Raw genomic sequence first — 27,730 nt, forward strand, 5'->3', positions numbered from 1 at the left:
TCCCTTCTCCCTTCTCCCTTCTCCCTTCTCCCCTTTCCCTTTTCTCCTTTCTTCCTTTCCTTTTCTTTTTTTCCCATTTTTTCTCTTAACTGACTATTGCTCCTCTTGCTGAGCCTTCTTCACACCTCATCTGGATATGCCCTGGGTGCTGCATTCCCTGTGGTCCCACCAATACAGTATCCAGAAGAACCCCCATGTGAAAGGACATTTTCAGGAGCACAGCTTGATGCAAGAGACCCTGGGAAAGAGGAAATTTGGCCAAGACTCCGCCAAAAATAGCAACTTGTTCTTCTCAAAGTGCTTCTCTGAGACGTGATAATTATGCAGAAATACAGGCTCAGGCTGTGAACTCGTCAGATCCAGGGACTGGTTTTACCAAGGCTGGGGAAAAGCCTCAACTTGTGCTGGAAGTGGGTCTGTACAAGTAACAATTACTAAAGGCAGTAACTATGTTCTGGTAGTTACACCAAAGAGCATCATAATCAGAGGTACTGTACTCCTTCACCTTGGGAGAGCTGTCTAACCAAAGTTAGATGTGATAAGAGTGAAAAAAAAACATTAAAAATCAAATTTTTAATCTATTTCTTCATTTATTTTGAAGGCATTTATTCCCAACTGCTCTGTTCCATGTACCTGGTGTGGTGGAGGCAGTCACTGCCAAGGTTTTGGGGGCTTTCTGCAGAAAGTGGATTTTACATTCACAATTGCAAATAAATGTGGTTAAAACCTCCTTCGAAGAGTTTTGTACTTCCAGGTAACAAGGGAACAGGTCATGTGCTCGTCATGTTCCACTGGAAAAGATGTTTACTAATAACTATCAAAGGCCTTTACTGTTTTTAACAGCTGAAGCCCCAGAGCCTGAGCTCTGGCAGCACTAAAAATCCAGTTGTGGAAACTATGACACGGTCATAAAAATATTGGCAAAAATATTTCTTCTTTGCCGGGGCTAAATATGATTAATTATTTCGAGGGAATAATTTATCTGCCTATTCTAGATCATAGAATCATAGAACATCCTGAATTGGAAGGGACACATGAGGATCAAGGAGTCCAACTCCTGACCCTGCACGGGATCACCCAAAGAATCACATAAAAGTGCCTGAGGGTGTTGTCCAAACACGGACAGGAATTATCAATAATATAAAATAAAGATGAGAACTTAAAAATCTAATTGCTAAAAAGTCTTTTCTGGAAAGACAAAGTTGCACAGCCAAGAGGAGACCAAAAAAAACCCCACGGAATGAAATCCTCTGCAGTTTCAATGAGCTCCAGCTGACAGCAGCTGAGGACTTGGCAAAGACGTCTCCAACAAGGGCTTAGAGAAATGTTAATATGCAGAGAGGGAAAAGGGGGGAGAATGAGCCCATGACAAAGTGAATTGTGCTAATTATTTCAGATTATGCTCTTTAAAACATATTTTCGGCTTCTTCCCTCTTACAAGTGCCATTAATCCCAGCTCTACAGCTGAAGTCTAGCAGGATGCTAAATATCCAAAATTCCCTTGCTGCCTTAATAGACGAGAGTGTTCTTCATTCCTTGTCCTAACCTACTCCAAATGGTTATTATGCATCATTTATCAGCAGTGCATCCTTGCTCAGAGCTGACTACATTTTACTAGCAGTGCAAATTAAGCTTCTACACATGTAGGGATATATATATATATATTTTTTTTTAATCTGTACAGACTATAAATGTGAATGTTGCTCATCCAAAATTCCCTCGGCTAACAAGCCCCATCTGTCCCAGCTTTTGCAGACCAGGAAAAAAAATCCCTTTTTATTACCTAGGAAAGCTATCAGTCCGTTGCATTTGATATCCCTGATGTTCCCTGAGTCGCAGAGGAGATATAAACACATGCATGAACACACACAGGCTCGTGCAGCCTGTGCTCTGCAGGTATGTGGTTGATGCTGCTCCTGCCACACACAAACACCGTGTTTTAATAACACAATTTATTTTCCATGGTAAGCAAAAGCTCAGGAGCGAAAACTTAAAGGGATGCAGGTGCTGGGACTGATGTGCCAGAATAAATCACATCAGGGTGCTTGGTAAGCATTAGAAATCTCTTGCCTGGGGTGAATTGCAAGACTTCAGTAGTAAAGCGAGGCGCTAATAGAGCTCAGACACACAACGTTTTCCCCCTCCCTTTCTTTCCTTCGCCTCCTCGCTCTTCAGCAACTTTTTGTTCCATTGCTCCTTTCAGACACGCACTTGTTATTGCTTTGAAAGCCCAGGTTATGGGTTTGTATTTGTTTTCTACTACAGAATGCATCATTTAGGGCTAATAAATTAAACATACGGCAGAGGCAGAGGGAGAAAAATTAGTTACAAGCGTCTGCACCAGTCTCGGAGTTTATTTGTCTACAAAAGGCGCCGCTGCCATGGAGACGGGATTTCAGAGCTCCTTTCATTCTGGGTTGGGTGTAGAACCTTAGAATCACAAAATCATTAAGGCTGGAAAGGACCCGTTAGATCATTGAGTCCAGCCATTAACCCAGCGCTGCCAGGTCCACCACTAAACCCTGTCCCTAAGTGTCACATCCACGTGTTCTCCTGAACAATGCCAGGAATGGTGATTCCACCACTTCCCTGGGCAGCCTGTTCCAGTGCTTGACCATCCTTTTAGGGAAGAAATGTTTCTTAATATCCAACCTAAACCCTGGTGCAACTTGAGGCTGTTTCCTCTTGTCTTATCACTTGTTTTCTGGGAGAAGAAACCAACCCCCACGTGGCTACAAACTCCTGTCAGAGAGTTGTAGAGAGCAATAAGGTCCCCCCTGAACCTCCTTTTCTCCAGGTTGAGCCCCCCCCAGCTGCTCCTGGTGCTCCAGACCCTTTCCCAGTTGCACTGTCCTTCTCTGGACACACTCCAGCTCCTCAATGTCTTTCTTGTAGTGAGGGGTCCAAATCTGACCTCAGGTTTCGAAGTGTGGCCTCACCAGTGCCGAGCACAGGGGGACAGTCACTGCCCTGACCCTGTTGGCCACACAATGTCAGGATGTCATTGGCTTGTATCATGGACATATTCCACATGGAGAAAGACAGCAAGAGAGAGAGAAGGAGAAAGCAAGAAAGAGACCCAAACCCAGGACAAACCACCCAGAGCACACCCTTTGAAAACTCAGCTCATCTATTTTCGTGCGACCCTCGGGTGCACTGGGAGCTCAGAATTCATGGCTCTGGGTTGTGCTATTTATAACCATTGCAGCCCCTCTTGAAACCCCTGAAAGGGTTACAAGCACCCTCTGCCAAGCCTCCTGCAGAGCAGGGTAGCCTGGACCCTTCTGTGCTCCTCAGTCCCAGGATCCTCACCCCATCCGAGGCACAAGAAGCGCTTGCGGATGATGCGGTTCCGTAACCGGCCCGTCACGGCCATGTAGGACTGCCAGGCCTCGGTCAGCACCCAGCAGAAAGAGGACAGGAAGAAGAAGTGCAAGAAAGCCGCCACCAGCGTGCAGATCACCTGGGGAGAGAGAGAGGAGGAAAGGAGGACACGTGAGAGGAGTAGCAGGCAGAGAGAGCAGCGCGTAGGAGAGCGGAAGGTGCAGGGAGATGATTCCAAACCAGGCTCTGGAAGGTAAGGTCGTGGAGTCAGGACATGAGAAGACATTTTAGGACGAGGCAGTTTCCCCCACCACCTTTGACCTAGCAAAGGACCAAAGCGTTGGCTGCAAATTTAAGCACTACATGGAAATTGGCTGCTCATGTTTAAACATGAGCTCTGAGACAAGCCCATGGTTAACATTGAAGTCACAGAATCATAGAATTACAGAATAGTTTGGGTTGGGAGGGACCTTAAAGATCATTTAGCTCCCACCCACCCTCACCATGGGCAGGGACACCTTCCACTAGAAATCTGAGCTTGTGTTCCATCCTGGTGCTTTCTTGGCTTGAGCAAGATACACTTAATTTCCAAAAGATCAAAACCATTGCCATGATCCTTTTGGAGGGGTTGGGGGGGCAGAGTAGTTAGTAAACCATGCACTAATCTCAGCTCAAAAGGTTTGCAAAGCACCATGTCATTGGCAGCTGAGCCACAGAAATTAAATCAGAGGAAGGCAATTTGGATGGTTTCCCTGCCAGGGAAGGAGAGCTGAGTGAAAGAGTTAAGCCATGAGAGAGAGTCGGGTGAAACCACGGCTGCCAGGGGCTGGTAAAGGACTGCAAACATGAGGGCAGGGTTGTCCAAGAGCACAGAACTACCAGCAGCCAGGGAAAAGGGAAAAAGAAAAAAAAAAGGGAATTTCATAATGGTGAGCTCTACTACTCAGTGGGGAAATCTCACAAGGGAAATGCAGGGAGCTTAAGCCATTTAAAATTAAACTGGGGAAAGTACTCGCAAATGCATTATGAAGAACAATCCCGGAGTGCCGGGGAGATGGACTGGAAGGCTGACAAGCTCGTCTTTGTTTTAACTCAGCAAGGCCAAATCTTTCACTGGTGCAAATTGGTGCCGCTCTGTTTAACTCGGCCAGTTTTTCCCCCATCTGTGAGCTGGAAACTGTGAATCAATGGACTCAGGAAGAAAACGACGGGAAGAAACTCCAGCGGCTCCCGAGGAGAAGGGAGAGCAAACAGACTTTAAAAGTGACTCTGGATAAAGTGATGGCTTAAGGCATTTGGGGGAGGGGGAGGTTTATAATCAAGGATTTCTCTCCGCTTTGAGTTGTATCAGGAAATGTGGACTTTAGGTTTACGGTCAATGAACCTTTCTCTTTTTTCATCCACCAGCAGCTTTTAACTCAGGGCTCTCATGCACAGAGAGGCTTTTATCCTGATTTTATCGGATTGCTCTCCATTCATACACCGGCACAGCCCCACGTTATCAGAGGTTGTGAATAAAAGCAAGGCCGTGTGTTCTTTGAGATAGGAGCTGTCTTTTTTGTTCCATATTTGTATTTGACACCAAAAAACCCTCAGTATTCTGCCTATAAATGGATTTTGGATGACAGCTCAGGACAAGAAACACGGCTCAGTATGATAATTTCCAGTAATTTTTGCATCGTAAAAGAATCCTAAAAAGGTGGTTCCTATTCATCAGCTTACAAACCTACATAAAACAGTTACAAACAGAGGACGCTTTCTGGAATGTTTTGGGTTTGTTTTTTTTTTCTAATATCAGATATGATACTATTCATGTCACCTTTTTGATTTTGTTCTGAACTAACACGGTACTTCCCAGTTTACCAGCAGTTTATAAGAGGGGAGAGAAAAACTTCGCTTTATAATTTTACACCAGACAGAGACACATTTTCTGGGTGTTTTCTCTCAGTCGGGTAGTTTTGACAGAAAGGGAAGGAGAAGAAAGGTGGGGAAGACAACAGAAATAAGCACATCTCAGCTGGACCTGTATAAACCCATCACCTCAGCTGAACTTGGCCAGTGATGGGCAGGCACATATTTGCTCCTGCAAAACCTCTGCTCCAGGTTCTTCCTTCCTCATAGGCAAAAAAATAAACGTCCATGAAGGGCTAAGCACAGGGATATGATGTCCCAAGCTGCTGGAGGAAGATCTAGCAGAGCTTGTCAGCCTGTCAAGGCCATTAGCCCTTGTTTTCCTTTAAGAGGAGAAATCTGTTCCCTTGCAGCACCCAAGCCATGCCTCTGAGATAGTGCCTGTTCTCACAGCACGCATTTCTTTTGTATCGGGGTATTGCTGACTGTAATTTTTTTTAGCCTTTTCCCAGGCCTTTCATCTTCAAAAAGCTTAGCAAATCCAGGCGTGGAATCCTGCCTTTGAGGTTACACGGATGGAAATCAAGGGAGAATTTGACACTTCCAGGGAAGCCAATCCCGTGGAAATCCTCCCGGAGTAAACCGCAATCATAAATCAATCACCAACACTTTTAAGACACTCTATTATCAATAATTGAATGCGAATAAAATCTTAATTTACATTCCTTCATTTCTTGTCTGTATAGTTTTCTTTCTCTGTTCCCTGCCAGAGACTGTTTACTAGATGGCTGAGAGGAAATCCAAGAATAACCTTTCTATTTATGGTGTTTCATGCATATGTATGTGCAACGAGCTAATCTGCCTCACGCAATCGCTGCCGGGAGCTTTGAATCCCCACTACCAGCTCTGATGGTGAACACCCTGATTAATGGTGAACACCCTGATTAACGGGACAAAAAGCACCAGGGAGAACCTGGGTTGTGTTCTGCAGGGAGTGGGAGAGGTGAAGGAATCCACCTCCTTCCACGAGGTGAAGAGGAATAACTAAACCATGGGCGAGCCGTGCTTTGTCATCTCGAGCCTCCCTCAGTGTTGAAAGGAAGATCCCAGTACACATTTGGGGTTGCAGACAATGCACCCAGGGAAAGCAGGAACTCAGGTCACCCCTTCTCCACCTCTTGCCAAATCTGTGGGCCATGAGAGACAGCTCTGCTTTGTGATGTGAGTTTTTGAAGGGCACCTCTTTAGTAGGAGCAGAGTTGTCTGGCTGCTTGTTTCCACACTTCTCTCACACACAGGACTCAAGCAGCTGGAAAACTTTCCCTAAAACAACCCACCCCTAACCCAAAGCGGTCTCCATAGAAATGAGTCTCTAGGATTCACTAAACCCTTTGGCTTCTCTGCAGAAACTGTAGAATCACAGAATGATTTGGGTTGGGAGGGATCTTAAAGATCATTTCATTCCAACCCCTCTGCCTCGGGCAGGAAGACTTTCCACCAGACCCACTTTCCTCCAAGCCCCATCCAACCGGCCTTGAACACTTCCACAAATGAAGCATCCACAACTTTTCTGGGCAACCTGTGCCAGTGCCTCACCACCCTCAGAGTGAAGAATTTATTCCTCATATGCTTCCAACAGTGACAGCAAGTTCTGGCTGCCAAAGCAGGGACGCAAAAAAACCCAGCTGGTCACTGGTTACTGTTCAGTAATAACTAATTTTTGATTTCTGATTGTGATTTTGGCAGCAGAAGGAGTGGAGGAGGTTTCTTGCCTCACTTTTTTTGGCTCAACAGTTATGACGGTTGGAGCATTTGGGAAGATGGGAAAATTTACAACGGGAGAACACTGATGATGAGCAGTGATTTGTCATTCCAGACACCAACAGAGAATGTGAAAGTGCTTCACACACGCCCCTCCAGCTGGGTCTGTAATGTGGGAAGGCATGGATGTGCAACCAGTGCACATGGTTTGGAAAACCACATCAGGTCTTGCCTGTCCTGCTCAAGTCACCCTGGGATCTGCACAGAGTCCCTCGTGGCTCTGCAGTGTGAACAGGGCATCTGGAAATGCTTCCTGCTCCAAAATAGGTGAGGTTTTTGTGTCTGTGTTCATCAACATCTGCCAAGTGCTTCAAGCTCAGAGTATTAAAATTGCTGGAGAAATAAATGTAAAGCTGAGAGGTTGTTTGTTTGTTTGTTTGTTTCTTTAAAAAAGCCTTTTCTCAATCTGTCTTCGTAATATTTTTTTTTTTGAAAATAAAATGGTTAAAGCCCCGCAAAACACCACAGTTCTTCACCGTGCCATGTGCCAGCTACTCTAGGCAGATATTCAAAAATATCACATTGGTTTTAATCAAAGCCCTGAGGATGCTGACAAATTATCAAAGGGAGAGCGAGAGAGAAAATTGAAATCTGCCATTTAGCCGTGCCTTTGACATGTCGCTAATTAACAGATGGAGGAAAAACGAGGAAGCGCTGCCTGAACGGATCATTTCAGTGCTAAATCAGGGGAAAAGCCAAACAAATAAACAAAAGCCTGACTCATCTCCCACCTTATTCCGGGTCTGGGTCTGTCCGATCAGGATGAGGGCGTTGGAGGAGATGATGGAGAGGCAGAAGTTGATGAGGATGACGGAGCGCTCGGAGCGGATGTACCTGCAGCGAGAGAAGAGGGGGAGGGAGACCCACCCTGTTACAACAGGCACCAAATCACCCCTAAAACCCACCAACCAGGTGCAGGTTGCTCTGGGCCAGGCTCTACACAAGGCCGTGGCAAGGGGTTGCCCATTTCCTGCAGATTTTGTGTGTTAAGCAAACAAGAACAAGGGGGAAAGGGAGGGGGAGGAGGTCTCTCCACCATTCCCCCTCAAGGCTGGAGTTAGGAGCCAACAAACTAGGGGCCAGCCTAGTCTGAGCCCCTCCTAAGACAGTAGAGTGCTGCAAGTCTTCTTCAGCTCTGCCTACTTGGAAGGGGGCTTGAAAAGGAGCTTAAAAGAAAAACATACAGGCAACACACGGAAAAGATTCCCAAATAAGAAGAGCCACAGGCATGCTGGCCATGGAAGCAGATTACGAACACATGCGCCTTCACAACAAAGTGTGTGTGGTTCAGCATTCCCCTCCCTTTAACCTAACGAGGCATCCTGAAGGGAGAAGCATTTCTGGCTTTTTTTTTTTTCTTTTTTTTCTTCTAAAAACACTTCTCAGAACTAGGCCAAACACGCAAGTGCAGCTGCGGGTCTGGGACATGAGGGATACAAGTCAGGAAGCCGTTGCCTTCAGCACCTTGCAGGAGCAAGGGATTTGTCACTTCTGATTTGCAACGGTGCAGCACAGCCCCGACTCGCTGCTGAGGTGTGGGCACGACAATTAATTCAAACCACTGGCCGTGGAGGAAAATTTCTTTGAAGGCACTTTTATGTACCTAATAAAACAAAAAAAAAAAAGGGAATTGCAAAAGTGCAAGTCCTCCAGGATTGACTCGGGATCTCACCACACCAACACTCACACACGTGAGTTATCCCAGTGATGCAGCAAAGGCCCTGCCTGAATACCAGATGAGCGAAGAGTAGGTGCTGATGATTATATAAATTAGAAACAGATGTATTAATCAACCAGCCCATCCCTGGAGGCTAATGCAGGATTATTTCCTATATTCCAGCACGGTAACTATTTATATTGGGAATTTAATTTCATTAATTAATTTTAGTGTGAGTGAGTTGGTCGTGCCTTGGCTGCAGAGTTTTGGCTTCCTGATTAGGAGGGCAGGACGAGTTTACTGCACGTGTGTGTTCTGCCAAGGGTAAATCTGTGCTTTAGACCTAATGAAGGCTGTAAAACTTTTGATTTTAAATTTTCTCCGAGTTTTGTTTTCAGACAAACATGAATATGAGGATATGATTTCCTGGATACAAGAAAGCCACTGGTGCAAAGCAGTGAACTGAACTTCTACTTAGGCTGTTGGAAATCTGGTTTAGGGGTAATTGTCCCTGAAACTCACCCAATCCCAGAACAGGCTAAAAGATTTAGGATCCCAGCTCAGATAGAAACTGGGTTGACTGCCTGCAAAATTTGCTTCTGGTTCCTTTTCTGGCCAATCTGATCCCAAATTTCTTGATTTCCTTGGGCTCAGTACAATGCTGTGCATCACCTGCATCCCATTCCATTTGTGGCTGGAGGGTACTGAGTCATCAGTCTATCTGTGCTTTGATTGTGTGAAGTAAAACATCAAGTCTCCAATCAGCAGCTTCTAGGGGGGTAGAAAAGGAGATTTGGACTCTGTCCTGGTGGGAATGAGATGTAATAAATCTGTGGAGCAACACTATGATCCGACTGGTGCACTTCAAAAGCCTCATCTAGTCAAAAAAGGTAAGAAATTAGTATGGTCTGGATGTGAATGTAAGGGAAGATAATCCAGCTGTCCTCAGACTCTTCCCACCTTAAACCTCCTTAAGCCAAGCTCTCCTTTCTCCCTGCTTCCCTTCATACACTGAGAGTCCATCCTGTTCCCCAGATCCCTGAACATCCAAAGAACAAGACGTGGGTTGGCAATGAACAGAATCACAGAATCAGAGTAATTTAGGTTGGGGAAAATCCTCTCAAGTTCCCAGTTCAATCCTATGCCTGAAAAAAAAAAGCACTAATTTCAAAGTCAGATCAGGCTTCTCAAGGTCTTATCCAATCAAGTTTTGGAAAACACCAAGAACAGAAATGCTTCCACCTCTCTTGGATGACTTATTACAGCATTTAACTGCTCTGGTGGTGAAGGATTATTTTTTATATCCAGCTGGATCTTTTCCTGCTGCAGCTGCTGCCTCAAGACCTTTCCCTGCCTACCTATGCAAGTTTTTCTACTCTCCTATGACTCCTTAACAGCCTCCTCTTCTCCAAGCCAACCCTTCTCCAAGCTTGTGACACCCTTTGGCATCACGTTCTCCAGCCCCCTAAGCATCCACTGGATTTGCTCCAATCTCTTGTATTGGGGAAGTCCAATACTAGACAAACTTTTCCAGATGTGGCCACAGGAGTGTCAAACACGACCCAGGTTGTTAAAGAAGACATTAAACAATACTGGTCATAGAACCAACCCTGGTCAGAAGCAACAAGTAACCAGTTCCTAATGAGGCTGCAAACCTTTGACCATTGCCCTTAAATCCGACAGGAACTCCATCCAGCCATTAAACCAACAATCCAGTGCACAATTCCCTGCTCTGGATACAAGGGAGACTGTGCTAATGGCCTTGGTAATGTCAAAATACACACCACCTACTCCTTTCCCCTGTCCATGTAACCATGCATCCCACCACAGCAGGGAAACAGGTCAGCCAGGCACAACCTGCCCTCAATAAATCCTCGCTGTCTATTCCCAATCACTTCCCTGTCCATCATTTTGCTTGGAAATAACCTTTCTAACTCCTTGCTCTTTAATCAGCCCAGGGGTTGTGTAGGTTGACCAGTCAGTTGTTTTTCTGGATCCTCCCCCTTGCCCTTTTTAAAGGTGGGTGTAACATTTGCCTTCTTCCAGCCATCAGGAACCTTCCCAGATGACAGAGTGGCTCCACAGCTACACCAGAGAGCTCCCTCTATGCATCCCATTTTGTCCCATGGATTTGCAAGTGTCCAGATAACCTAAATAATCCCTGTCTTTCTTTTCCTTGGCAGTGGGGAGTATTTTCTTCCCTGGATTTTGCCTCTGTGTAGGAATTTGGGTGCCTGGCAGCCAACCTTGACAGTACAATAAGGCAATGAAGGCATTGGGTACCGTCACCTTTTCAACTTCCTTCTCCATTAGGCTCCTTGTCCCATTCCACACCGAGCCAACACTTCCCTGGGTAATCCTTTGGTGCTGATGGACCTACAGAAACCCTTCCTGGTGCCATTCACATCCCTCCCCAGTTTCAAAGGCAGCTGAGGTCTGACCATTCTAATTCAATCCTGCATTCCTGGGCAATTCTTCCAGAGTCCTCCTTGGTAGCCTGACCTGGATTCCAAGCATTTCCTTGCTATGTTTCAGTTCAATCAGAACGCTGAGACCTCCTGCCATGCTTGCTTTTCTCCTTCCATTTCCTCTTCCCCAGCACAGGATGCTCCACAGAAAGAAATCATCAATTCTACCCAGCCCCTCTGGCCAAAGAAGTCAGGAGCTCATATCAGAGAAGAAAAAAGCACAGAACTTGATAGGTTTTGCCAGAAAACAGATCTCCAGTAAGGACAGAGCTACTCCAGGGTGCTGTCTTGCTACCCCCTTGGCTGATATATGGACTCTGTCTACTTATCAAAATATGCTGTACTCAGCCACAAAAGCAGGGAAAAACTCACTGCTAATTTAGGGAACTTCTGCTCTGGCTTGTGTCCTAGAATCACAGAATATCCTGAATTGGAAGGAATCCACAAGGATCATGGAGTCCAACTCCTGACCCTGCACAGAACCACCCCAAAAATCCCACCATGTGCCTGAGAGTGTTGTCCAAACACTTCCTGAGCTCTGGCAGCCTTGGTGCTGTGAGTACTTCTCTGGGGAGCCTGTTCAGTGCCTGACCACCCTGTGGGGGAAGAACCTTTTCCTGAGATCCACCTAAACTCCCCCTGACACAGTTTCACCCCATTCCCTCAGGTCCTGTCACTGGTCACCAGAGAGGCTCCCCACATCCTGCAGCGTGTGGGGAAGCCCTGCAGAAGCTGAGACAGATGGAAAAGGTGGGAAAACCCTGCAGTCTGTCTCTCTGCCCCCATTAGACTCCCCTGCTCCCACAAACACTGAGTCACTCCTGCTTTCTCACTGTGTGTACACACATCCCTCTCCTTGCAGTCACTTACTCATTCCTGCTGCCTCCCACCAGGGCCACCGAGTGCCTCAGCACCTCCAGCACAGGCAGAGCTCCGGGGTTTAAAGCAAGTGTTAAAAGCCCCTGGAGAGCTCATTGACAGCCACTAAATCAATCCTCAGGCTCTGCTGGGCAGGCAGCGAGAAAAGCTCCCTGTGTTATCTCCCAGTGATCCAGCTCTCCCCCAGCTGCTGCCAGGGAACAGGGGCTGCCGTGCCCCACATGCTGATGGGCTGGTGGATGAGCTATTCAATAGCCAGCATCGATCTCCAGGCTATGGAAAGGTCACTGACTCCAGAGGCTGTTGAACCACGATGAGTTCGGGGATGGAAAACACATCCTGAAATACCACCGTGTCAAGGAGCTGCTTGAAAGGAGTGGCACAAACCGGAGCTCAGAGGAACACAGCACTAAGTCATTTCACCTGTTCTGACCCTTGAGTAGCTGTTGTTTTTTTTTTCTCCCCAGTTTTTCATCTTCACACTGGTTTTCAAGGGGGAAGATCTTTTTTTTCCTTTCAATTCCCCCTCTTTTTCCACATGGGTGGTGGAGCGTGTGGCCAAACACACACATTGTGCCTCCAGCTGTGACCCAGGCCAGGCGCTGCCGAGACGTAACAAGGTCACTCCCCTTCCACAGCCCACTGTGTCACTGACCCCTCTGTCGAGCCTGCTAATAAGGCCAGAGATGCACCATCTGCAGCAGAGATTTTTGCAGCCATCTGTCTACTGGGAACTGGAGTGAGTCCACCAACAGGCCACCAACAGCCGTCAAACAGAAGCAACTCCCAGTTTTCCAGGAGGCTGTGCCAAGTTGGCCGTGTCTGAAGTGATCACTTGCATCAAAAAAGCTCGTGCCATTCACGCCAGTGGCTGAGGAGATGCCACTGAGGAGCAACCATTATTTGGGGGCTTTCAATGGGAATTGGAGGGTAAATTCCTTCCCCAGAGCTGGGATCACCTCCCTTCTACTCTTCCCCCTTTTCTCTCCCTCTTTCTCACCCGCCCTTTCTTTCTGCTTCCCATATATATACACACATATAAACAAACCCTAGCTGGGCAAAATTCTGGGAAAGCTTCCAGAGTGTCAGCTTCAGTGAGCTTATTCATCAGAAGTGTTTCATCCTCAAGCTGGGTCTATGCGTGCATGCTCCAGATGCCTTTGTCCGGAGTTCTGAATGGGAAATTTCCCGGCCAAAGCTCCCAAAAACAGCTGAGCTCTGGATGAGGACTCTCCACAGAAGATCAGGCAGCCAGGGCATGAGGAGTTTCTCCCCTGCACGGTGAAAAAGAACCACTTTGATACTGGTCCTGTGTGGAATAATACTTCTGATTCCATTTCTAAACACTCCTCCTGTTGTCTATCAGAATATGTTACATTCAGGGCAAAACAAAGTGGGAGCAAGGAGATAACGTTGACTTGAGTATGAGGTTCCTGAGACCATTAAAAGGACAGCACATTCACGTCCAGCAGCTATGCCTAAAATAAAAAGGACACACAGAGCGCTCAGGGCGCAGCCACGGGAATGCTGTGAAGTTCAGAAAACATGGAAACATGATCTACAGAGAAGAAATGGAACAAACTCAGCGCACCAGAGAGAAATTCTAGAGATCACTTGATCATGCTTTACATATATTTACACAAAGAGACTTAGGATAGAGAGCCCTTTAACCAAGATAAAGCTGGTCTCAGGATCACTTGGAAATGCATGTCCATCCTTGGCTAGCTCAGAAATACCCATTCAAGCCTCCCATAAACGTGTCCCCCCATTGGTGCTGATCGTTTTGGGCATAGGCACAAGGCAAAGGCTGGAATGAGAAATTAAGCAGAGTATATTTTAAACAGGTCAGGCAATTTACTGTCCTCAATAACAGTAAATATTGAGGGGACACGCTCCTGGAAAAAAATACACCGTGTTATTCCAAATGACTCTTGGCATGCTCCAAACTGATTCGACCTCATGTCTGAGCTTGGGTTTCAGATCCTGAACTTGTTTCTGATAGGAAAGAGAGGGTGAGGCTCGAACACTTGCACTTTACTCTCCAATCCTAACTTTCCACTTGATCCTGACACCAGTGACACCAGTAAGTCACCTACCAGCGCTGCTCAGTGCTGCCCAGCCTGAGGAAAAGCAGGAGAGGACAAGGACTTGAGCACATCCAATGATACCCCAGGCACGGAAAAACCTGAGTTCTAGATAAATGTTATCATGATCAGTCTTCAGCTTGTAGCACTTGCCAAAATTAACCAGCCACTATGCACTGTCACAGTATCAACAAAAAAAGATGCATTTTTGCTTATTTTTTTTACTCTCTTGTTTCTTTCCTCTATCAAAGGGTAGAAAAAGTTATCTCAATTCACATCTCTGAATGGAATTTCCCCTTTCCTTCCTTCCTAAGAAGAGTCACTTGAAAAAATGAGAGCCTCAGACTGATCCCTTCTCCCAAAAGGATCACCAGTAATATCCAGTTAGATTCTCTGTAGCCACTCCATTTCCACTTCACAGTCAGTCACCTGGTTCTGATTGTCTTCGTTTTATTCAATGTGGAGCCATGAAGGTCTCAGCGTATTTGCCATGGATTTAGGAAAGGAATGGGTCTCGTGGGATAAACTCAGACCTTGTTCAAGGCAATACAGGGAGAAAATCCCTTGCACACCTCGGGTTCTCTGGCTTATACAGTCCACCAAAACATGTCTAACAGGGGCATGGGCCAATATGGGCCTTGGTTCAATAAAACTTTGCTACAAATTCACTTCAGCCTTTATAAATGACACAATTTTAGGTTCCACCTGACCTGCTTATGTGTGTACAGGAGCTCTCTGCCATGGGATGCACTGAGGACTCCCATTTGAATCTGAAGATGAAGGCAAAACGTAGCTAAGAGGCAGGAGGGTTATTTAGGTGATGGAGTTTAATGATGTGGTTTAACATCCTCGAGCTCCTGAGAAGTTCTGTCAGTTCTTCAGGCCAGATGTTTTCATGGCAGGTCATGGGAACTGTGATGTTATCAAAGCAATACCTCGAAGCAAAGGGCCTGCCCAGAGGCAGAACGTGTCCACCTCGCCCCAGACAAGGTCTCCTGGAGTTTACAAAGGCATCTAAACCAGCAAGAGGCTTTTGGAAGTGGAACAGTGAGACTACATGGGGCCATGGCACTAACTTCACTCTACTAATTTCTCTGGCACTGAAAGGAAAGAACAATGCCAGCTAAGCCACCAGGATGACTTTCTGCAGGACCCACTCGTTACCAAACAGCTCTTCCTCAGGCACCAGACACCCAAAACCAGAGGGCAAACACTCCAGGATCCATGCAGATCAAAAACAGTTACTTTCCCCAAGAAGAAGAGAAGAGAAGAGAATGAAAGCCATACCTCCAAACAGAGACATAAATGATAATCAACAGCAAAAGTGTCAGCGAAGATACTCCACAGCCTACAATTAACGTGACAGAAGGGACCAGCACCTTTTCCATGTTCTGAAAGAGAGAAAGTAAGACATTAAAAAAAGAAAGAAAGAAATAGAAGAAGTTCAGGAAAAAAAATAAAATAACAGTTCTACCAGCAAAATTTCATGGCAAGAATTTTCCTCCTAATTGTCACTGTGTCAACTCACCTGACCTTCACATCACACTGTACAAACAAATAAGGAGAAAAGGAGACCAGGATCTATTTCTGGTTGGCCCAGACTTCTTTTGGACCTGATTCTGTTCCCACACCCACACACATGCACCAGTGTCAAGTCTGGGTAACAACTCTGATTTCCATGGAAGGCAAATGTGGGTTGCAAGAGGAGGATCAGACCCTTCCCATCCAGTGTGAAACTGGGAGGTAATTAATGAGGCAACAGCAGAAGGCAATGCCTGCACTGGAACAATTACCAGTGAGCTCTTCTGGGAATGGTGGTGATGAAGGGTGGAGGATGAAAAGAAGGTGAAAATTTTCCACCAGCTACAGACATTCATCTGGAAAAGGATGAAGTGAAGCAAGCAAAGGAAAAACAAGGTGTATGTCCTCCCCAGGGACCCAGAATCCAGCCATAACATCCATCAGTTCACTACTCTTACACTACTACAAGAGGCATTTCCTCATATAAAGGGATCATACAGACTGGAAAACCTGGTTGGGATGGTTCTAAACAGAAAAGATCTGCAGACACAACCCAACACTTGCTGTAACCTCTCCTAATGGAGTTCTCTGCCTGTGACTGTGTAACCAATCAACATCTGCCAGACTGATACCACTAAACTCGCTTGTCCTCAGCTCGGAGGGAGGATCTGGATCCCACTTGGCTTTCCCTGCTGCAGGCTCATTTCCACATCAGTGATCTCTGCTGGCATGAGAGGCAGAGAGGCACAGACCCACCATGCAGAACCCTTTATTCAGAGGGATCAGCTCATGTGCAGAGGGGCAGGACCCCACTCAGGGCTGGTATTCCATTGGCACAGCACCAACACCTATCGCGTCCCCCATGGACACGAGACGGTTTCTGACACAGCAAGGGCTTAGCACAAGGGGGAAAAAGCCCACAAATAAAGGCAACTATGCAAGAATTTGGGAATGGAACAGGCAGCCCTCTAAGGACTTGACTGTACTGTTTTGTTGGCAGGCAGGAGGCTGCTCAACCTGAACCTCCAGTCAGCGGGATGCCACGAGGCTGAGGCTGTGGCAGCTCTGTTCCAGGCTACTGAGCCTTCTGCAAAGCAAAATATATCAGGCAAGGCTCAGTGCAGTGCTCAGATGGAGCCAGGCCAGCTCAACACATGGGCAAAGCAAACATGTGTCCCTTCACTCAAGGCCCACAGTCACCACAGGTTTACTCCACAGAGCCCACCCTCAAGAGGAGATAAACAACCCTGGTACAGAGGGGTCTGAGCTGAATTGTCCCTGGATTTTGAAGGACTTGGTAAGGTAAGATCTTCCTTATTTGCTTATGTTGACCAGGGGTGCCTCACATATTTGGAGGGGGAATTAATTAGTTAATGTGAGGATTTAACTCCCCATGTTTTGAAACTCATCGGGGTGAATTAATGAGGGAAAATACTCTCACCACACTAGTGCAGTGAACCCCAGAGGAGCTGTTGGGAAGGCTGGCACAAGATCCTAGAGGACCTGACACAAAATGGAGTGACACACTGCAGAAGCCTCGAGGATAAGGGGGTTAACGTGTATGTCTCAAGCATTGGCTTGAGCCAATGCAGATGGCTGTGGAGCCAACCAAGGATTGTAGTGGCTGGAGAAGGAGCCATTTGGAGGTAGGGCAGCACTTTTCTGGGACAAATATCCTCGCCCTGGCTCCTGGAAATAAGCACAACACAGGACAAGAGCAGGAATGAGGTTGAGAACGGGGCATGCAGTGAAGGGGTATAATCAAGAACCACCAAAGACCCCTGAAGACTCCAACCCATTTCCAGAAAGGTCTAGAAGAATGATCTGTGTATGTTAACTAATTTGCATAGAAAGTTAGAAACTAGCAGGGAAAACTTATCTATAAAAGGTACCCCTCTGAAGCCTGGGGGCACAGGCACCCCACGATCCTGGACAATGCTGGAGCCAGGACTGGTGATCTCTCTTTCTCCCTTTCCTTGTTTCTTCCTTTCTTTCTCTCTCTCTCTCTTTAATCCACCTTCTCCCTCTTCCCTTTCACCCTATCCCTTTATCCAAAATGCCCTGTGCTTATCCCAGGAGATCAGGGACTAACGTCCCAATTCCCATGACAGGTGTGTCACTTATTAATAAAACTCTGCAAGTTCTTGTGGACCCTCTGACTTTCACCGTTCCTTTTGACCACAAATCTTGGGTGCTTCCTTCCCCTTAAAGATGGGATGCCCCACACATTCAATGGCTTGAATTCTCAGCTGGAATAAGCACCCAAAAGACTACAGGTTGTTTGAGGGATCTTCACTGTATGCAGAACCGCTGCAGTGTGGAGCTACCTCTCTGCAATGTCCCCCAGCTTCCTTGAGTCTATTCTGTGAAACAGGAGGCTTAGGACATTCCAAAACTAGACCACAGATCACAGAATCCCAGATTGGTTTGGGTTGGAAGGGACCTTAAAGATCATCTGATTCCTACACCCTGCCATGGGCAGGAACACCTTCAGCTAGACCAGGTTGTTCAGGACCCCATCCAACCCAGCCTTGATAGGGTTTGGATTCCAATCCTAATTCAACTTGCAGAAATTATGGAACTTTAAAACAACCTCTCAGTCCCTTTAACCAACAACGGTTGTGCAGAAACTGCAGAGGTAACAGGAGTAACAGGGTGCTGAACCTCACCAATCCTGTATCATCCTGCATCTTCCTCCACTCGCGGATTCCCAAAATGCTTGTGAAAAAATGTTTCAGCTCACATGTAGATCCTTCCCCGAAACTTCTATAGAGATTAGATCACTGCAATTTTTACCATCAAGTCATATGACTGTGTTTTCCATCCTGAGAATTCACTCCTGCCAAATGTTCACAGAAGGTTAGAAGCATTTTTTTTGGGGGATGAGGTGAATGCAGAGGTACTTCAATGAAAATATCAACATTTTGATTCATATTCCATCAAACAAAATTGAGATTGGACATAATCCAGGCAGCATGAGTGCTGAAGTAGCATATCTTTCTCCTTATAAATTGAAATGTGGAATGGACTCTGATTTAGGGGTTGTGTATGGGAGAGACAGATGCAGTGTTGGGTAAGAAGCCACAGCTTTGCTTTTCCCCCCTGCAGAACCCAGGCGGGCAGCAGTTCTGTCCCACTCTAGAGATGCCTGGTTGTGATAAAAGCTCTGATCAGACATGGATTGCTCCTTGCTCTCTCTCTCTCCAAGCTCGCTCCCAACCCTTTTCCTGTCCCTGCTCCTCCCTCACGGCGATGTGAGTTCACATCGCACAAACGGTGGCCTGGGATGAGCATCGATTGTGACATTTGATTTAAGTAGGTCTCATTTCACTGACTTTTCATGGGTAACTGGATAAAAGTGGGGGAGGAGCTCCATTAAAGCAAAAAAAGCCCAACACGTAACTCGCTCCTAAACCACCCAGGAGTAACTGAAGGAATGGAGTTTGGTTAGTAAGGGATGAGCAGACTCCATCCCTAGATCCCAACACAGGAATCTCTAATTTCCCTCCCTTCCATATCGTCTCTGATATCCCTCCACTCCCCAGAAGACTCAGGTTCTTTCACTTCTTTCTCAATCCCCTTTCCCACATCACCCACAACCCTCTCCTAGGTCCTCCATCAGCTAAGGAAGAGATTTCATGTGCTGGACTATTCCTAGGTCAAGTGTTTGCTCACAGACGAGGCATTACACAGATGATGAGTTGGCCCGTTGGAAGCCAGACTTTGGTGTAATAACTGGTGTCTCTCTGCAGCCCTTCCCACAGGAAAGCCCCTGATCTGCACCTCCTTCCTCATCTTTTAACCAAATTTTCACAAAAGCCATGCCAAGTGGAAGGACTGTTGCTAAAGAGATGCCACAAAGTTCATCCCTCCACCCCACAGAGAAGAAATGGCTGGTGATGAGATTTTTGTTGGGATCATGAGGGTGGATAACCATAAAAAACACTGGCTGCTCCTTTTGGAATAATAAAATCATTAAGGTTGGAAAAGGCCTTAAAGAACAGCAAGACCAACCACCAACCCAACACCACCACCATGTTCGCCACTAAACCATGTCCTCAAATGCCATATCCACATGTTTTTTGAACACTTCCAGGGGTGGTGGCTGCACTACTTCCCAGGACAGTCTGTTCCAATGCTTTATAACCCTTTCCATGAAGAAATTTTTCCTAATGTCTAATCTACTTGAGGCAATTTCTTCTCATCCTAAACAAGTCCTAAAGCCTCAGACCCACATAACTTAGGATTCTGCTTTCTTTCTTCGTTATTAAGGTTTCTCTGTCCCGCCCATCTTCCTTTCCCCATCCCCCTCTTCTTCCCTTTGGCAAACAAATCCTCATTTGTTTTATTTCTTCTGACTAATTAAACCCCCTGACAGAAGGTGGTTGGATGCTGTTGAATCCGAGCCTTGCGAGGGAAATTTCCTTAAAGGAGGAAAAGCAGGGGAAAAACAAGGTCAATTCAAAAAGTAGTAATGCTGACAACAGAAAGACCTCAAGGTAAGAGAGGAAGCAATCCTATGGGATTTTCCCAGCACCACAGCTAAAGAGAAACTGGTTGTCTGCAAAAGACAGGCCAGGAAAAGGGTCTCCACCTTCTCCAGGAGCACCTTGAAACACAGATGAAGCCGTGACGGTTTGGAGCTGGAAAGAAAACTTTTCTCTGGGCCAATCAGGAACAGAGCAGGTTGCTGTGAGTCGCAATTCCTGGGACTCTGTCACCAGGCATGACAAGGGAGGGGAGAAGCAATCAATGACATCAGCCAGGATGGAAATAACGAGCGCTCCTGCCTGGGGCTGCTCCTGTCCTGCCACCTCATCGCTCTGCCTGGCAGGGCAGAAGGACACTCCTCCTTTTCTTCGCAATTTCACCTTGCTTCCTTCTCCTTTTCTGTTTCCTTTTCTCTTCCTTTCTCCCTAATTTTTGCTCTTCTTCTTTGCCTTTTTTGTCTCCCTTCCTTTGGCCATTTCCCATGACATATTCTGCCTTTTCTTCTTGCCCTTAATGCATCTCTCCGGCTCCCCCCCCTTGAAATTCTCTGCATTTCTCTCTTTCCTTCTCTTGCTTTCCGCAGAATGCGGTGAAAAGCGACTTCATTCGAGTCGTGCTTGTTCCATTACCCTGCTCTGGCTCCAGGGTCAAACAGCCTCCAATTAGAACAAAATATTTCTTAATGCTGTGCAGTTTGCCCCAGACCTTACAAGCTGTTCTTTCTGCTTTTTCCATCCTTGATCCTGAGAAAAGCTGAACAAAGTCTTTATAGGTACAACATCAAACCAACACAGTCACCGAAAAATTAAAACCTTTATTATGCTCCCAAATTAAACACAGGCATATGAGTTTGGAATTTGGGGGGCTGGGCTTTGTTTGGTTTTAGAAATGTGTTTGCTCTTTGTAATGGTTGCCTTGAGCCTGACTTCCTGCACATCTGAAATTAAAGATTCATGAAGTCAGAGAATTACAGAAGTACTGGTTGCAAGGGACAACTTCAGCTTTACAATCCAATTTGCCGCTTGGAGCAAGGCTACCACTAATATCAGGTGTTGGTTTTGTCTGGATAAGCTTTGGGAATTCTCCAAGATGGAGAGCTCCCACCCTGTTGGTGCCCATTCCAGGGCTACACCACTCTTCTGGGGACAGGGCTTTTCCCAAGGTCAAAAATGACCAGGGGAGGTTTAGATTAGATATTAGGAATTTCTTCACTGAAAGGGTGGTCAGGCATTGGAATAGGTTGCCCAGGGAAGTGGTGGAATCACCATCCCTGGAAGTGTTAAGGAAATGTGTGGATGTGGCACTCGGGGACATGGTTTAGTGGTGGACTTGTCAGTGCTGGGTTGGGCTTGATGGTCTCAGAGGTCTTTTCCAACCTAAAGGATTCTGTGGCTCTGTGAACCTCACAAGCTCCGGTTTGTGGCTTTTCCCCTTGTTAAACCATCAGGGACAAGCCAGAGGAATTTGGTTTTATAATTTTTGTAACTGTCCCTCTGATACCCTCAGGTTGGGATCAGATTTCCCCCTTCATCCATCTCTGCAAGATCAAGAAAGTCCATCCCCTTCTCCCCCCAGGTCATGAGCTCAAAGCAACGAGACTCATCCCACTCTTCTGACAAAGAACTGGACCAGGTGGGTGTGATTTACTCCAAGAATTCTCAGAAACCACTTCACTATGCCACTGTCCCAAAAGCTTTTCATGATTCCTGAGCAGCTTTTTTAAGCCCCATCGAGTTGATTTCATTGCTGGTTGGACAACTCTTGCCAAAGCAGGGAGAGAGCTGTTAAAATTGCTGGAAAATAATGATTTTACCGGTACTCACAGAATGAACAGCTTTCTAAACAAAAGGGTCTGTGTCAGTGCTGAAAGAAAGCAACTCAAGAGGGTTGAATGAGCAACAGGTGAATGTGCTATTCTCATCTACCAAAAAAACACTGATTTTTTGAACCCCATTTGCTTGGATTCTAGGTTTCTCATTCACATATATACCTCACTGGGATAGTAAAGCACCTGTACTCTACACCAGTACAACCACTGCTAAAAAGGTCAGCAGCCATCCCAAAAGGCAGGAATGCACAGCAATAAACAGTGTCTTTTAAGACTCTGGTATTGAGTGATGCCATGACACCTTCACCTGGGTGAGAACGACACAACTCAGCTCACAATGTGTGTGCCCACCCCTGGGGACTCTACAGAGCCTGCAGAAGGGGCAGATGTGAAGGACACAAGGAGTAGACCCACTGAATAAGGAGGTGCTGCTCACACCCCACCGTTCTCCTGACCATCATCACATATCCATGAAACCAGCACTGGTGTCCAGGGTGGTCATGCCAGGACATGCCTGTTGCTGAGGTCTGGGATGAAAGTGGGTCCTGCTTGAGGGAAGACTCAGTTTTCATCTCCTGGAAGACCTACTTCTTCCACTAATTGCAAGACAGGGAGGGATGAAGAGCCTTTTTTTTTTCTTTTTCACAGAACCATAGAATGGTTTGGGTTGGATGGGACCTTCCACTAGAGCAAGATGCTCAAAACCTCATCCAATCTGGCCTTGAACACTTCCAGGGATGGGGCATCCACAGCTTCTCTGGGCAACCTGTGCCAGGGCCTCACCACCACCCCCCTCAAGGGAAAAATCTCTCCCCAAGTCCTGTCACTACGTCAGCAATGGCAGCTCCAACAACCTCCAACTCTCCCAGCTTAGCGGCTGATCGTGACATAATATGGTCTGGAACATCCCTCTGGGCAGTTGGGGTTGGCTGTCCCAGCTGTGTCCTCTCTCAAATTCTTCTGCACCTCCAGCCTTCTCACTGGTGGGGTGGGGTGAGGAGCAAAAAAGGCCTTGGTGCTGTGTAAGCACTGCCCACCAATAATTAAAACATCACTGTGCGATCAACACTGTTTTCAACACAAATCCAAATGCAGCCCCACACAAGCTGCTTTGGAGAAATTTAACTCCATCTCAAACAAAACCTGGTAAAAAAGTATTTCTCCATCTTCCTTATAAAATTTTATCTATTGGAAGGCCACAAAAAGGTCCCCCCAGAGCCTCTTCTTCTCCATCATCCAACCTCTGAGAAGGGCTTTGAGATCCCTGCATGAAGATGTCACTTAGTGGAATCATTAATAAATTATCTTTTCCCAACTTTGTTCTGGAAAACGTGACATCCTGCCGAGCTCAGCCCCTGCCACTGCAGGACAGGTCCAGAGGATTTCTCCCTTGTTTTGCTCCCCTTGTATCACAACCACAGGCTTCCCATGTCAAAGCTAATAGTCACCCATTATCAGGAACGCATTTGTGGAGCTGAGGGCTCCTTTTCTGTAATTTGGCTGGTCTAACAGGCAATTCCGGGTAATTACAGAGCACAAAAATCACCCCGAGAGAAGTCTTAACGTGCTACTATTTATTAACAATTGCCAGCTCCTGGGTGGGTATTGAGCCTGCTCTCAAGATCCAACGTGGCAATCTGTGTTTAGCAAACAGCCCTGATGAAGCTCTGAGGGCAGAGGAGTGGCCACGCAGCCTCCCTGTAAATGGGAACTGTCAGGATCGTTTCCTGCGGGCTGGCAGGGAATTACGGGAGTTAACAGCCCGCATTATCTACCTGCCAGTCATCAGCACCACGGTCAGCTCGCTGCCACCCCTGAGCGACCGCGCTGCGCTCCCAGAGCCTCAAATTTCCAATCCCGATGTCGAGGAGGGATGGGTCAGGTTCACCTGTTAATGCTGAGGACCACTCTTCTTCTGCCCCAAACATTCCCACTGTCATTACTTAAAACGCACTGTGCTTTATTCCCTCCCTGCCCCTTTCCGATTACTCTTTGCTTGGCCAAGCAGCTGAAATCCCTGTTTTATGGAGCTCTGAGGAGCAGCCATGAGTCACTTTGCATCTTTTTGTGGGCTGCAGTTTGGGAATCAGACTGCTGAGACCTCAAGGAGGAGGGTGGGGGTGGAGATGGAGGAGAGTAGGGGTCTATTCCCAGCTTGCCTGCAGGTTGACTGTGGCCACGTGGCTCCACCACTTTAGCCAATCTTTCTCAAAGGCCTCTCAGCTGATCTGCTTTAGATGGCAAACGCTGGTTTTAGCGTCTCAGGGGCCTGTTTTGATCCCCTGGAAATGGAGGAGAATAATACTGGCCTCCATCTCTCTTCCAAAGCTTAACTCAGCGTGGATCGCTGCGGTGTGTAAATGCCTCAGGGGGTTCCTGGGGCTATGTCAGGACAATCAAGAACCAGCATCTCATTCTCTGCTGTGCAATGTTAACATGGGGAGGTATGGAGGAGAGAGAGGAGAGAGCTCTTGGCTTAACTGTTTGTGAGCTGGCCAGATAGAATGCCTGGCTTTTAAATCTTTGCTTCTCACGCATATGGAAAGCTTGCTCTGTCGCAGCCTTTCCCTTTAAAGCATACTGAAGAGAAAATAAAACCATTTTCCACAATAAAGCTGGTAATAACCAAAATGGCCTATTCCTCTACGGGTATGTGTCCTCTGATTCTGAGAGAACGGAGGCAGAAGTGAACTTTAATCGCATTGTGCAGCAGCACTGACACAGGCACTGCAGTAAAGAGCAAACCTCATTTCATTCTGTCAGTCCAGGAGAATCAAATGGTCCAGGATCCACTCTGTTGTGGATATATGATATAGATATTCATACAAATTCACATTCAAAACAGAGGGGTCCTGTCCATACTGCTCAGTGCAACATTCACTCCCCACAACTCCCAGAAAGGAGGTTGTGGTGAAGTGAGGGTTGATCTCTTCTCCCAGGCAACTAATGACAGGACAAGGGGAGATGGTCTCAAGTTGCACCAGGGGAGGTTCAGGTTGGATATTAGGCAAAATTTCTGCACTGAAAGAGTGGTTATGCACTGGAACGGGCTGCCCAGGGAAGTGGTGGATGCACCACCCCCGGGAGGGTTCAAAAAAGGAGCAGACGTGGCACTTTGTGATGTGATTTAGTGGGCACGGTGGTATTCAGTCGAAGGTTGGACTTGATGATCTTGGAGGTCTCTTCCACCCTTAATGATTCCATGATTTTATGATTCATGGGGCAATCCATGCCCTGAACCGCAGCTGGACGTTGCTGGTTGGCACAAGCCAGGGAGCATTATAAAAATTAAATATTAGGGACAATTACAGGACAGCACTAGAGCCACCTCTGCCATGGAATTTATTATTATTGTTACCATTATCATCATCATCATCATTGTTACTACCATTGCTATTACTAGCATTATTTTACCACAGGGACATATGCTCTATATGCTCTCTATATCCTCTCTAGGCACATTAAAAATAAGTCTTCTTTCCTGCTTCTTTCTGCTGGGAATTGCCCTTTCTATGTACTACACAGAGAATAACCAATTCAAATCCTGCAGCTGATTTGGAAGCTGGTTGTCCTCCTCTCTTGTAGCTTCACAGCAGCAGCTCTGAGCACCTTGCAGGGAAATGTGGTAAGATTTACACACAGCTAAAATAAAATAAGTCCGTGGCAGATTGGGGATGGAAAATGAGAGTAGAATCCAGACTGTGTTTATCCTGATTTAAGCAGTGTTTTGGTTCCATGCCAGGCGACAGCATTTCACCAAATTATTCCAAAACAGCCCGTTGTTTGTTTTACTATCAGTGTGGTGGTGGTGAGTGATGCCAGACCAGCAGCTCCCCCCCAAAACATGCCTTCCCCATTCCTGTGCATCCTGCCCTTCAGAGAGACTCAGCTGAGGGGAGGGGGGAACACCAGAGGCTACAGGGTTTGCAGGAAGATTCCTGCCAAAGACGCTCATATTCCCTGGAGAACAAACATCCACATTCCCTCTCCCCTTGCCTGTTGAAGGCCTTAAGAAAAAGCTTCATCCAAAGCACAGATTGTGAACACTTGTGCAAAGACTGCAAAAGCCACCCCTAAGGCATCTCTTAAACCCTGCCTTTATCCAATTCATAGAATCACGGAATATCTGGAGTTGGAAGGGACCCACAAGGATCATCGAGTCCAGCTCCTGGCCCTTCACAGAACAACCCCAACAATCCCACCACATCCCTTAGAATGTTGTCCAAACACTTCTTGAGCTCTGGCAGCCTTGATGCTGTGCCCACTGCCCTGGGGAGCCTGTTCCAGTGTCCAACAACTCTCTGGGTGAAAAACTTTTCCTGCTATCCAACCTAAACCTACTCTGACACATCTTCACTTCCCTTGGGTCCTGTCACTGGTCACCAGAGAGAAGAAATCAGTGCTTGCCCCTCCACTTCCCCTCATGAGGAAGCTGCAGACTGTGATCCCCTCAGTGTCTCCTTCTCCAGGCTGAACAAACCCTAATTATTCCCTGCAGATGCAATTCCTCTTCTGTAGGAGCCAGGTTCCCATCTCTCACTATTGATCACTGAAGATCCCTGCACTGGCAACAGCTCCTGACCCAAACTGGGCTTGAACCAACAGCCTTGGAGTAAAACATGTGTCTAAACCATTACCAGTCCTCAGAGGCTTTCAGGGGCTCCTTCTCACCTTGGAAAAGGAGATGAAGGGATTTCAGCCATTTGGCAGCACATTGGTGTGCTCTTATGGGGATAAAGACAGCTCTACTCCCATTGGAATACAAAGAGCCCCCGGGATCCAGTATGTTCCCAGGCCCCCAGTGCAACACACAGCTGGTCACTGGGGAATCCCTGGGGCCAATTCCCTCTCCATGGAGCAGTGATCTCCAAGCAGCACTCCAGGAATCAGCTTCCAGCCCTGACACCCAACTCATTCACAGCTGAGTGATTGGAAAGTAAAGCTGTAACAGCCCCTGGATTTACAGCTGTTCTGAGCTGATATAAACAAAATCAAAAGTGGCCCCAGAAGTGGGATATTCCCTGTCTGGGGAACGGCTGGTATGATTGCCATGTTTAAAAAGAGGGAAAAGAACCATTTGTCAAGAAAAATGAAAGCATTGTCTTACTTCTGGGAAAAAAGCAGAGTCATTTTGCTTTCACAGATTTATTGAATATATTCTGTATATCCTTGTGGTTGGTAGGGCAGGTAGGCAGCGAGCACTCAAGCTGCAGACAGTTTTGACTGACAGTTACCCCACCCAGCATAATCCCACTTTCTTCACTAGACAGTCCTACCATTTAGAGGGGACTTGCAAGCTCAGGTACTCCTAATTACAACTCTGACATTTGTTTGCCATACATATTGAACTTTTTTGCTCAAAGATTGCCAAAATCTTGCCGTTAGGTTTGTCCACTCTGTCATTCACAGACAGCAAAACTATGAAGGGCACAAACCTTTCAGAAAACTGCTTCAATTTGGGTTTAAATCAGTAGACAATTGTTGTAAAATAATAATAATAATGACTTAGCCATGCCTCAACTGTATGGCAATTTAAGGGCAGCCTTAGCCTTCGGGCAGGGCATAAAAGGCTCAGCGGTGAAGCAGCTCGTCAAAATTACCTAAAGAAGGGCTTTTCCAGGCCAAAGCACCATGGAGAAGGGTGCAGAATTATACCAGAATGACAAGAAACACCCAACAGTTCCACTGACTCTTCCAGCACAACGTGCTTAGTCCCTGAAGCGCTTTGGAAAGGAAGATAATCTCATTTAGCACTAATTGTGACTCCCACCTTGACGAGCCCGTGAAGCCCAGCCTCCATCACCCA

At 46.7% G+C, this 27,730-nt stretch overlaps 1 protein-coding gene across 11 annotated transcripts in view; it reads right to left on the reverse strand.

The window, feature by feature from the left end:
* The window catches only part of ADGRB1 (adhesion G protein-coupled receptor B1), a 292,967-nt gene that overhangs the window by 55,456 nt on the left and 209,781 nt on the right, over positions 1-27,730 (reverse strand). For 8 of the 11 annotated variants that reach the window (XM_027698585.1, XM_027698590.1, XM_027698587.1 and 5 more), the window contains 4 exons: positions 15,372-15,475; positions 14,097-14,192; positions 7,728-7,830; positions 3,313-3,463 (listed from right to left, as the gene is read on the reverse strand). In XM_027698585.1, coding sequence (XP_027554386.1) covers positions 3,313-3,463; positions 7,728-7,830; positions 14,097-14,192; positions 15,372-15,475 — 454 coding nt within the window. The remainder of the gene's footprint in view (positions 1-3,312; positions 3,464-7,727; positions 7,831-14,096; positions 14,193-15,371; positions 15,476-27,730) is intronic. The other 3 variants (XM_027698589.1, XM_027698592.1, XM_027698588.1) reach the window with 2 other exon arrangements.

Source organism: Neopelma chrysocephalum, unplaced genomic scaffold (genome assembly GCF_003984885.1).
Source record: "Neopelma chrysocephalum unplaced genomic scaffold, ASM398488v2 Primary Assembly neopelma1_129, whole genome shotgun sequence".
NCBI classification, from domain to species: domain Eukaryota; kingdom Metazoa; phylum Chordata; class Aves; order Passeriformes; family Pipridae; genus Neopelma; species Neopelma chrysocephalum.